The sequence below is a fragment of the Lygodium microphyllum genome, chromosome 12, assembly GCF_053477565.2.
Source record: "Lygodium microphyllum isolate KBCC chromosome 12, Lygodium_microphyllum_v1.1.10, whole genome shotgun sequence".
In the NCBI taxonomy this organism is placed as follows: domain Eukaryota; kingdom Viridiplantae; phylum Streptophyta; class Polypodiopsida; order Schizaeales; family Lygodiaceae; genus Lygodium; species Lygodium microphyllum.
Window position 1 is genome coordinate 141,403,980 of NC_141146.1, and position 10,137 is coordinate 141,414,116.

The following is a 10,137-nucleotide window of genomic DNA, read 5'->3' on the forward strand; positions in this document are numbered from 1 at the left end:
CGGGTGTAGAATAGAATTTGGATACATATCATTCTAAGAGAGCCTCATCAGTGGCTGCACCATGGCCTTAGTCTCATCCCATGTAGAGAAGAATTCGGGGGGACTTGGCTCTAGCTTGAGCACTAATCTCTTGTATCCTCCTATGTGTGTGTTACCTGTGCATGAGTCAAGATCTAGGATGCTTGAATTGGCTAAGTTGGACTAGTTGATCAAGTACTATCCTTCGTATAGATGTAGATGGGGGCTGTACTGGGACCTCCTTAGTACTCCTTGCAAATACAAGAAGAGACTGCTTTGAAACTGACTGGGAACTCATGCAATAAAATCTGTAAGCTATCTTTGGATGGGCTCCTAGTGTATTGATGCTTTGCTCCTAACGAGTGTCTCTCTAAGCCAGTGTATTGCAAGGAGAAAGAGGTCAAGACATTGCTGATTAATGTAATCCATAACTCTTGACAGTGGCCCAAACCCATTTCTAAAGAGACACTGAAAAACACTCCCAACACTTGTAGTAGGCTGGACAGCTGCAAATGTAATGCTTCTTTGTTTCTGGCCCTAGTAGGGAAATTTGGCATGTGCTCCTCAAGATGTATGGATCTAATATGTATATATGCTAGTCTCAATCTCTAGTTGGTGTGAAGAGGTGCACAACTAGCCATAGCACGTGTGATCTTGTGAGAGAGGTGGGTGTCCATGTATCTTAGACGAACAATAAAGCCATCATAAAGTAAAACATGCCCGTGATAGAAAGCCAGCTTTGTCCCAACTCGTGCACTCGTGTCAGCCACATCCTAGTATTCAGCTGAATAAGACCATGTCTGATTATCTTGTGTTTGTGAGTGGCTTAGAGTGAGAGAAGGTGCATCAAGGGAATGCTGAAGCCTGAAAGGGTGGTAGTCTACCCATGCCAAAACCATGTAACTCAAACTAAGATGACAATTGTGCATATGAAATTGGAATTTGAAAGCTGAAAAGAGAGTAAACCACACTATAGCAAATACTTAATTTAGCTTAACAATAAATTCAGCAAGAAAACTCCACATACAATTGGAGCTAGTGTGCTCTTTCACAACACATGATATTTGTCAGCCCCAAAGCTTGGTGTATTTTAGCGATTTCTTGCAACACAATTGATCCATGGGTGCATAATGACCTTATCAACTTCAATGTTGGCCTCCACCCAGCTATAGAGTGTTTAAAAATATGAATGATTACTTCAGCCTATCAAACCCTAAAAATGAAAGCCGACATTTGAACCCAATTTTGCTAAGCATTTTGCCTAGATAATAGTCTTGCATAGTTCCCATGTAATCCTACATTGTTTCTCTCATAAACAAAGGGATTTCTCATGATGAAATTGTGAGAAATGCACTTTGGTTGTGGCATAGTTGTCTAGAAAGTACATATTGCTTGAGATCTTGAAGGAGAAGAGAGAATCTCAATCGATAGTGCTATAATGACATGTCTTTATGATATTTACATTAAAAACAATAGCATATCTTGTTGTAAAAGGAGTTACAAAGCTGCCCAATGTATTCCCCATGCCAAGAGGAGAAGATTGGTTGCTATCCGTACTCCATTTATGTTGTTAGCTCATATTTCCATGTTTAAAACTTGCAATATCTATAACAAAGAGGAAAAGAATAGTTGTCTTAAAACTTGGGCTTCTCGAATGAGAGAGGAGACTATGGATAGCCAATATTAGCTCTCTAAACTTGGGCTCCTCAAATGGGAGAGGAGATTCCGAATAGCCAATATTAGCTCTCTAAAGCTCTTTTACCTCATTTATGTTTTAGCCCTTTTTTTTCACACGTGTTGGGGTAATAGTTTGGTTTTCCATTTTTGGACAAATTTGAGTAGTAGCCTTAGTTGCATTTGTGTATTTAGCATATGCAAAGATGGCACATGATAGAGTGAGTTATTTGGGATGCTTTCTATTGATGACAAGTTGGATGGTACCAACTATTCAACTTGGTGGTATATGATGAAGTATATATTGGTCCCGAAAGGGTTTTGTGGAATTGTCAGTGGATTCAAAGTTATGCTCAGTATGCCCTAATGTATCTGCAAAGGTATGGCCAGCAAGCTGTAGTGCAACCACATGTGCAATTGCTTCTACTTTAAGTGGTTATACTGCTATTTCCAAGTTCTATCTCTTTAAGAATTATTGCTGCAGCTCCTCCTATTGCTGATCAAGTATGTTGAGATATGTGTGATCCTCAAGCACACTCTGATTGCTCTTTTGATCAAGAAACTCATTATTATGCACATCCACTCATATTCACGATTGTGAAGAGTGCTTTAGATAAGCTCTCATCTCTTTATCGAATTAGAAATGAGGCATATGTTGCCTATTTGAGTAAGTAACTAGATTCTGAGAAGATGCATGGATGCTTATCTTACACAGAGTACATATTGATATGAGAAATTGAACATTGACGAGGATATATCGGAGAGCTATCTTGTCTTTACTATGCTTGGCGGATTTCCATAGTCTAGTCAGACATTTGCTACCAACTTGCGAGTGGTTTCTTAGGGAAATGAGCATCAATACTCTCTTGATGAGTTGACCACATTCTATTGCAGGAGAAGTAGAGGCATCTCAACCACTCTACGACTGTCTTGGATGATCAAGCCTTTGCCTCCTCTCACCATAGAGGCAAAGCAAGTCATTAGGTTCTTCATCTAGCCATTAGAAGAACAAGGGTAACTCATTGTTCTCTTCTTCACAAAAAGAAGAGGACTAGTAGAGAAAGAAGAGATGCATTTGAGTGTCGCAATTGCAAGGTTTTGGAGGAGAAGAAGAAACAAGTTGGCTAATACAACTACCACATCTAGTGCTCGTAGTGCTTGCAAAAGCTTTTAGTTCATATGCTTTTGCAGTGCCTTTTTCTTATGACTCCACCATACATGATGTAGGCCTTTTAATAGAGGACAATGATCATTGAGCAACATTGGTATTTTGATAGTGGTGCTAGCAAGCACATCACCTCATCGAGACATCTTTTCATTTCTTTGGTTGATGCTAAATAGGGGGGCATTGTTACATGTGGTAACAATGCAACTTATATAGTCAAAGGCATTGGAAAAATCCTTGTCATTGTATAGTGAATGGGGATATTGTCACCTTAGAGGATGTTTTGCGTGTACCTTGCATTCAGAAGAACTTTGTAATCAGTGTGAGTCATCGCTATAGCCTACTAGTGGCTTTGAAGTTTGCTTCATTGGTCCATGATGTGTGGTTAAGGACACACATGATGATGACATGATTGTCATCACTGGTACTCTTTGTTGTGGCTTGTACAGACTTGATGTTTTTGATAGGCAGCCTTGTTTGGATGCTATGGTTGTGGATGCAGCTGCCTTGCTTACTGTTGAGTTATGGCATGCTTGGTTGGGCGCTTGAATTTTAACAGCTTGTCATACTTGTACAAGGATGATATGGTGCATGATTTGCCCAAAATGCATGTGCCTAGTAAGCACATATGTGAGGGATGTTTGCTTGGCAAAATGCATAGATTCAGCTTTTCCAAGGACGGAAGTGTGGGTGCTACACGGAATTGCCGCTTGTGCATAGTGATGCATGCAATCCTATGCATACTCCTTCTTTTAGTTGATGCATCCACTTTATTACCTTCATTGATGACTACACACATCACACTTGGGTGGTTGGATTGAAGGCCAAGTCAGAGGTATTCTCGTGCTTTCAGCATTTTATTGCCATGGCTGAAAACTCCAGCGGTTGCAAATTGATTAGTCTATGCATTGATAGAGGAGGGGATTACATGTCAAAGGTAGGGGCATTATTCATGAGTGCACTACGCCTTATACACCACAAGAGAGCGCAATAATAGATCTCTTATGGAACTGAAGCAGAAACTTTAAAGACCATAGGCTTTGTCATCAATTTAGAAAGATTATTTTCCTTCATGTATTGGTAGTGAATGTTTAGGGCTCAGATCTATAAGAGAAAAACTATATTTTTAAAAGAAACATGGGGAAATTAAATGTTGCTGTCACCATTGGATAGTTGATTTAAATGTGTGCTGATCCTTTTTCTTGGTTTTTGCTATGTGTAGGCATCTTACTTGATGTATGGAAGTGCGAAAAGTGTCATGAATCTATCTCAAAGTGACCAGCTGAACCTATGGCGATCTGTTATTAAAGGTTATTATTAGAGGAATGAGGAACTTAAAGAATTGTATTTGTGACGAAGGCTGTAATTAGAGGAACTTTGAAGTAGTCATATCTGGAAAAAGCACACTAAGAAAACCGATTCAATTAGCAAAGATAGTACCTGTTGGCAAATCCTGTTTGCTTTTTATTTGAATGCAAACATTGGCAGGTGACATGGAGTGTTATGATCGCATATGCTTTAAGTTGACACCTAATGTGAGCACAACTTCGTCTCCTCTCAGTCATACATCTTCAGAAAGTTTGGGTGATACAGAGATAATTGCAAGCAAGACACAGGTTGGTAAGTTCTGATGCCAGTCATGAATTTTGCCTTTACAGCAGGCTTTTGGAAGCATGAGTTTCCATGTATGTGCTCCCGTATGGGCATGTGGCCTAGTTCTAATCCTCCAATTTATGGATGTATCAGCTATATGGGTTCATTTGTTCTCCAAATGAAAAAAATGGAAAATTTTGTCTTTCAGGTGGGGAGACCTTGCCTCTGAAAATACCTATCCGACTTTACTTAAGAATCATAAAGGCTGAGGACAAGGAAACACTTGGTGTGCCTGTAGTTGGCACATGGGATGATATTGTGTACATGACAAGGCCTGCGAATGTGCATAAGGAGGATGGTAATGGGCCCTTCCACTAACCTAAAGAAACCCATTGGCAGCTGATTGCACTTTGTATATGTGAATAGCATCTGAAGTTTGTTGTTTCCATGTTTTCCATTCAGGGACAGCCACAACTCTCTGGGATGCACTTACCAAAATGGCACCGCAGTTATTTGCGTGCTCACAGTCTGAGGGAACAAACAATGATGGAAGTGCTTTTTGTCCATTGATTTGGGAAGATGAAATGGCAGGGCAGAAATGTAAGACTAATGAATCAAAATATTTGCAAAAGGTTTTCCGCTCGTCAGGACAGAAGCCTGTTTTCTCTAATGGCATCCTCCGTATCCAAGGGATTGAGACATCTCCCGATCTACCTGTTTTTTGGATAGGACAGAATTTGTCTGGACCAGATCAATTTGTACATATTTGTATAACAATTATTTCTGACCCAAGAACATGGGAAGACATACAAGCCAATTGAGTAGCCGATATGCATACAGGGCCATGTACGCATAATGGCTGCATTCTTTCATGTATCCTCTACATTTAAGAAAAGCCAATTCAGAAACGTACGAGTGCTGCTGGCTGACACACAACCCCTTGCCCAACCCCCAACCCCCACACCCCCAAAATAAAACAGAAAACTGTCAATTGGTAGTGGTAGCACGCACTTGATCTTGTCTTTTTGGAGGTAAATGTTTATCACTTGTTGAAATGTACCTCAACTAGGCTCATAGGAATCCTCTCTTATTTGGTGGAAAAAAGGGGAGATGTACTTAGCCTATGAGGGATGTCTTTAAGATCTATGTGAGTTGAACCTCCATGTGACTATGATGTCATCAATGATTTAAGCAAAGCAGCTTGTGTGTATGGAAGGCAGAGCAAGAGATGAGAGTACAAGTGGAAGTAAGAGGATGCAAGAGCTATAGAGGTCGAATCAAGAGAGAACAAGATGGTATGTGAGAACTCCAATAGTCATAATGTGGCATGTCTTTCTATTTTATTCTTATAGAAATAATAAAAAATAAATTGATAATAATGGCGAGCATTGTGTACAAAGTAAATGTAGGCTGCTAGGCATGTGTAAATTTTTAACCCCCAAATGTGTCTATATAATAGGCTCTTACTTACATTGTAACTCTCTCTCTCTCTCTCAATTTATCTCAATCAACAAGAATATGATTTTCTTTTGCAACTAGCTTGTATCCATCTTGCTTTCTCTTTTCATGTAGACACATATTCACTTGCACATGCACATCATAGCGCCTAGAGGCACTCTCCTCCATAGCCAAGCTTTCAAGCTCATGAACATGATTGAGAAACAATCCAACATATTATCAGAGCCAATCTCAAACTCTTCCTCTCTAAGCTTGAATGCATTCTCCCTACCTCTCATAATTATCCAACAACTCCATAGGTATCTTGACATAGATAAGAGTAAGTTGGTCATAGCTCACAATATAGGGCAACATACAATAGCCTATTGCTTTCATCTTAGAGCCATTACTATCTTGTGTAGCTTTGGAGCATAAGGCTTAACATTGGATAGTTACATTCAAGTAGATTTGTAGGGACAATCATATCCACCTATGTAACCGTCTCATTTTCTTGGGATTGCTGAAGCTATAAGGCATTGTTTTGGGAGTTTGGTAGCTCATTTGGAAGAGCACTTCAAGACTCTTATTTGACCTATGGCAACATTGTTGTTGGCGGTGGAGCATGAGATTACAATTTGTAAGAAGATAGTAGATTGGCACAATTTTAGGTTGTACAACATTACAAACAATAGGGGATGAATTGCCTTAGATCCATAGAGGGGCAACAAGTTTGTGACATGGGCTACCTCTAGCTAAAAGGGTAGACATTGCTTTGCATTGTATGGAGAGAATGTGGCAAAGGAAGCCATATTCACTAAGTTTTACTTGAGTTGTTGATTGAGATTAAAGCTTAAGAGTTAAAAGTTGAATTTGTTGGTATTTCAAGTATGTGATCAAACAAGCTTATTTCTCTTTAGTAACGTTGAAGCAATAGATTGACCTTATCCAATGGAAGATTCTATAAGTTAACTACAACACCTTTCTAACTCTTGTCAAGGTCTACATATTTTGGATCTTTTACATAAAAGTGTGCTTGGATTCCCTTTTTGTAGAGTAACATTATGTGCTTGCCATTAAGCATAGGCATCTATGCTTCGTCTCTCTCTTCGAAAATTGGTCACTTTGAAGTTGAAGTTTGGAAGATTTTCATTGAGTCATACTACAAGAGCAAATTCTATGCAATTTATGCCATTAAACATGGTAAATTGTCTAGTCTTCTATTCCTGATTATTCAAGATTTGGGAAGCTCAAGATTTTCTAAGCAAATCAATATATGAAATGTATGGAGTTTCTTGGTTCTCTCCCACCATCTAGGATTTTTAAAACAAATAGACATTTGGAATGTATTGTGTTTCTTGGTTCTCTCCATAATCTACGATTACCAAATCATAACAAATATAAAAACATAAATATATTTGAAAGTTTACTTCAAGAATATAAAGTGGAGTTGTCATAATCATACAAACCTATCCATTAGAAATAAGTTTGAAAGTTACAGTCTTTTTCTTAATGCAGTCATTTGTTGAGATTTAGTTTCGTTGACCCATGTGAGATGTGAGTTGGATCCCATGTAACTATGAGGTCATCAATGATGTAAGCAAAGCAACTTGCCTACATGCCTATATAAGGAGCTCTTTTCCACATTGTAACTATCTCTCAATCTATCTTAATCAATGAAAATATGATTCTCTTTTGCATCTAGCTTGTGTCCATCTTACTCTTATCTTTTCATCTATACACATCATGAGCACCTTGAGGTACCATCCTCCATAGCCGAGTTCTCAAGGTAAGAATATGATTGGTTACAAAATTCAACAACAATAGGGTGGAATAATTATAATAAGGAATTGAGGAAGAAATAAAGCATGAGAATGTAAGTAGGGAGGTCATTAGAAAGATCTCACAAGATAGTTGCATCCTTAAGAGAGATCGTGGCTATTCTTTTCAGGTGTATGCATTTGGTCATATGTTGCATGATCTTATTAGCAATAAATAATGCTAAGGCAAGCTCACTCTCTTAAGAGATTATCATTGGGGTTGGATTGGAAGATTAGGATGTGGTGGCTAAATTATAGTCCTTAGTGATAAATAGGTTATTTTTGAGGTTCGAGGTCACTATGATTTCACGAAATTCTTAAGTCTAGGAATACTCGGTATGTAGTTTTGAAGTGTGTCTCGCTTCTTTTGGATGGTCAGTTGGTATAAGTTGTGCCATGGCAAGACTGTAGTAGCCTATGGTTGAATACAAGGGTAGTCTTTGTTAAGCTTGCCTAGTTTGAATTGAGGTTTTAATATCCCTTCTCAATATTGACTAGTTTTGTTGGTGGCATAAAATTGAGGAAGATACAAGGTTGGCATCTTGAAACTAAAATGGGGCATGTATGTCGTCGTGATATACCACTGAGTGCAGATTTTTCCTTGTTTTGATCCCGAAGGTCAAGTGACTTTCCCATGGATTGCTTTATAATGTTAACTAGTATCAAGGAAAATCTTCATGTGGATGGGAACTTTGTACCTTGTCTTGAATTGAAGCATATGGAAGGGTTGTCTTGGACCTAGTAATTATTGTCTTGGACCTAGTAATTAATACATAAAGTGTGGGAGCAGAAGGGTGTGGTTTCCCACATATATGCTCTAGTTATCCACGAATGAGCTTTGGTTGATAGGATGGGATGCACTTATCATTCACAAAATTATGAGTTTTAGATGTGAGTGCAATATTAAGGTTGTATTAGGAATGCTAAGGTCATCTTCTCTAAGTAAAATGCAATAGGGGATGTAGTGTATGCTACTGGCTTTTCTTATTTATACAAGGATCGTCATGTTTTTATATAATGGTCATGCATGTGCTCACTAAAGTTTACAATTGTTGTAATTTGTAGTTTATGCCCTCACTAGTAATGCAATATGTATATGGTAGCTTCCTTGCAATACAATTGATGTGAGGATGAACCTTACAAGGATCTATGCTTTCAGGTTTACCATTGCTCATTGCATAAGTTAGGTTTTGTCATGTGAGATATCAATCTTTGTGAATGTGTGCTCGTGTAACCACCTTACTATTATTAGAGACAATTGGGATAATGAAGTGGGTGATGCTTGGCAACATTGTCTTAAAACAAGAATCTGTGCCAAGACCCATTGGCCTTAGTAGTCATGAGATTGTGAAATATTCCAAAGATCAATGGTTCCATTCTCATTGGTAGCTTGTGAAGCCACCTTGTACAATGTAAAAGAAAGAAAATGGCTCCACTTGGTCGGTCACCAAGTAGTCAAGGGTTTGAGTACACCTTGGCCACAAGTACTGATGTGAGACCTAGCATTCAATTAATACAAAATCCTTTAGTGTCTAAAAGAAGGATGATTATGGTTACATTTTTAGGTGACAAAATTGACATAAGCATCTCAACACTAAATGTACATTGGTAGAAAATATATCATTATGTATGTGTTAGAAATGTCAAATGATGTTTCTAATTAACTTTTCATATAGTATGGGAAAATCTAAAGGACTCACTCAATCATTTATTAGAAAGTGTGGATGTTTGGTGTTGTATGCATGCAAGGTTGGCGTTATTTGCCTTCTAGTGAAGATTTGGAGAATTTTGAATTTTGAGAGGTATTTGTATTAATATTGGGAAATATAGAGACATATCTTTTGGGAGTTATTTGTATCCTTATTGGGAAATATAGAGACATATCTATTGGTTAATTCTATCACAGCCTATGGAGATCATGGGGACTTTAGGTGGTGAATGTTTTGCCTTGTTTGTACAATTAGTAATTAATTATGGGTTGACATAGATGATGCTAAATGATGATGCCATGAAGTGCTTTGAGAGGAGTGTTGAGGCAAGGTGCTCACTTAGCCCTCTCTTATTTGCCATGGTCACTCATTCTGTGCTTGCTCCTCTCATGGATAATTTGGCAATTGATACTTCTTTCTAGGGGTTCGGATTGCTCTATTGTATTCCAATTATTGAGTGTTTGATTTCGTCTAAACACTAGTTTGATAAGCCAACAAGAGTTATCCCTTTTAAAGGGTCTTAAAATTGTAGATTTTGAAAATATAAATCTATGTTCAATGCCTTCCATGTGGTCTATTAATTAGTCTATGTGTACCTTGTTAATCTTGCAAAAACATGAAATATGGCACCATTAGGAAACACCAATTATGTAATTCTTGTACTCCATTGTGTAGCAAAGGTAGTGTTAGCGAGTATCAAAGAAGCGAGATTGCTTGTGAAGTT

General features: G+C 38.1%; 1 protein-coding gene across 3 annotated transcripts in view; it reads left to right on the forward strand.

The window, feature by feature from the left end:
• APG5 (autophagy protein Apg5 family) overlaps window positions 1-5,716 on the forward strand; it is a 73,168-nt gene extending 67,452 nt beyond the window's left edge. The window contains exons 5-8 of one of the 3 annotated variants that reach the window (XM_087690182.1): window positions 4,080-4,167; window positions 4,346-4,477; window positions 4,659-4,808; window positions 4,913-5,716. In XM_087690182.1, coding sequence (XP_087546308.1) covers window positions 4,080-4,167; window positions 4,346-4,477; window positions 4,659-4,808; window positions 4,913-5,271 — 729 coding nt within the window. In that variant the 3' untranslated portion in view covers window positions 5,272-5,716. The remainder of the gene's footprint in view (window positions 1-4,079; window positions 4,168-4,345; window positions 4,478-4,658; window positions 4,809-4,912) is intronic. The other 2 variants (XM_087690183.1, XM_087690181.1) reach the window with 2 other exon arrangements.
• Window positions 5,717-10,137: the final 4,421 nt, after the last annotated feature.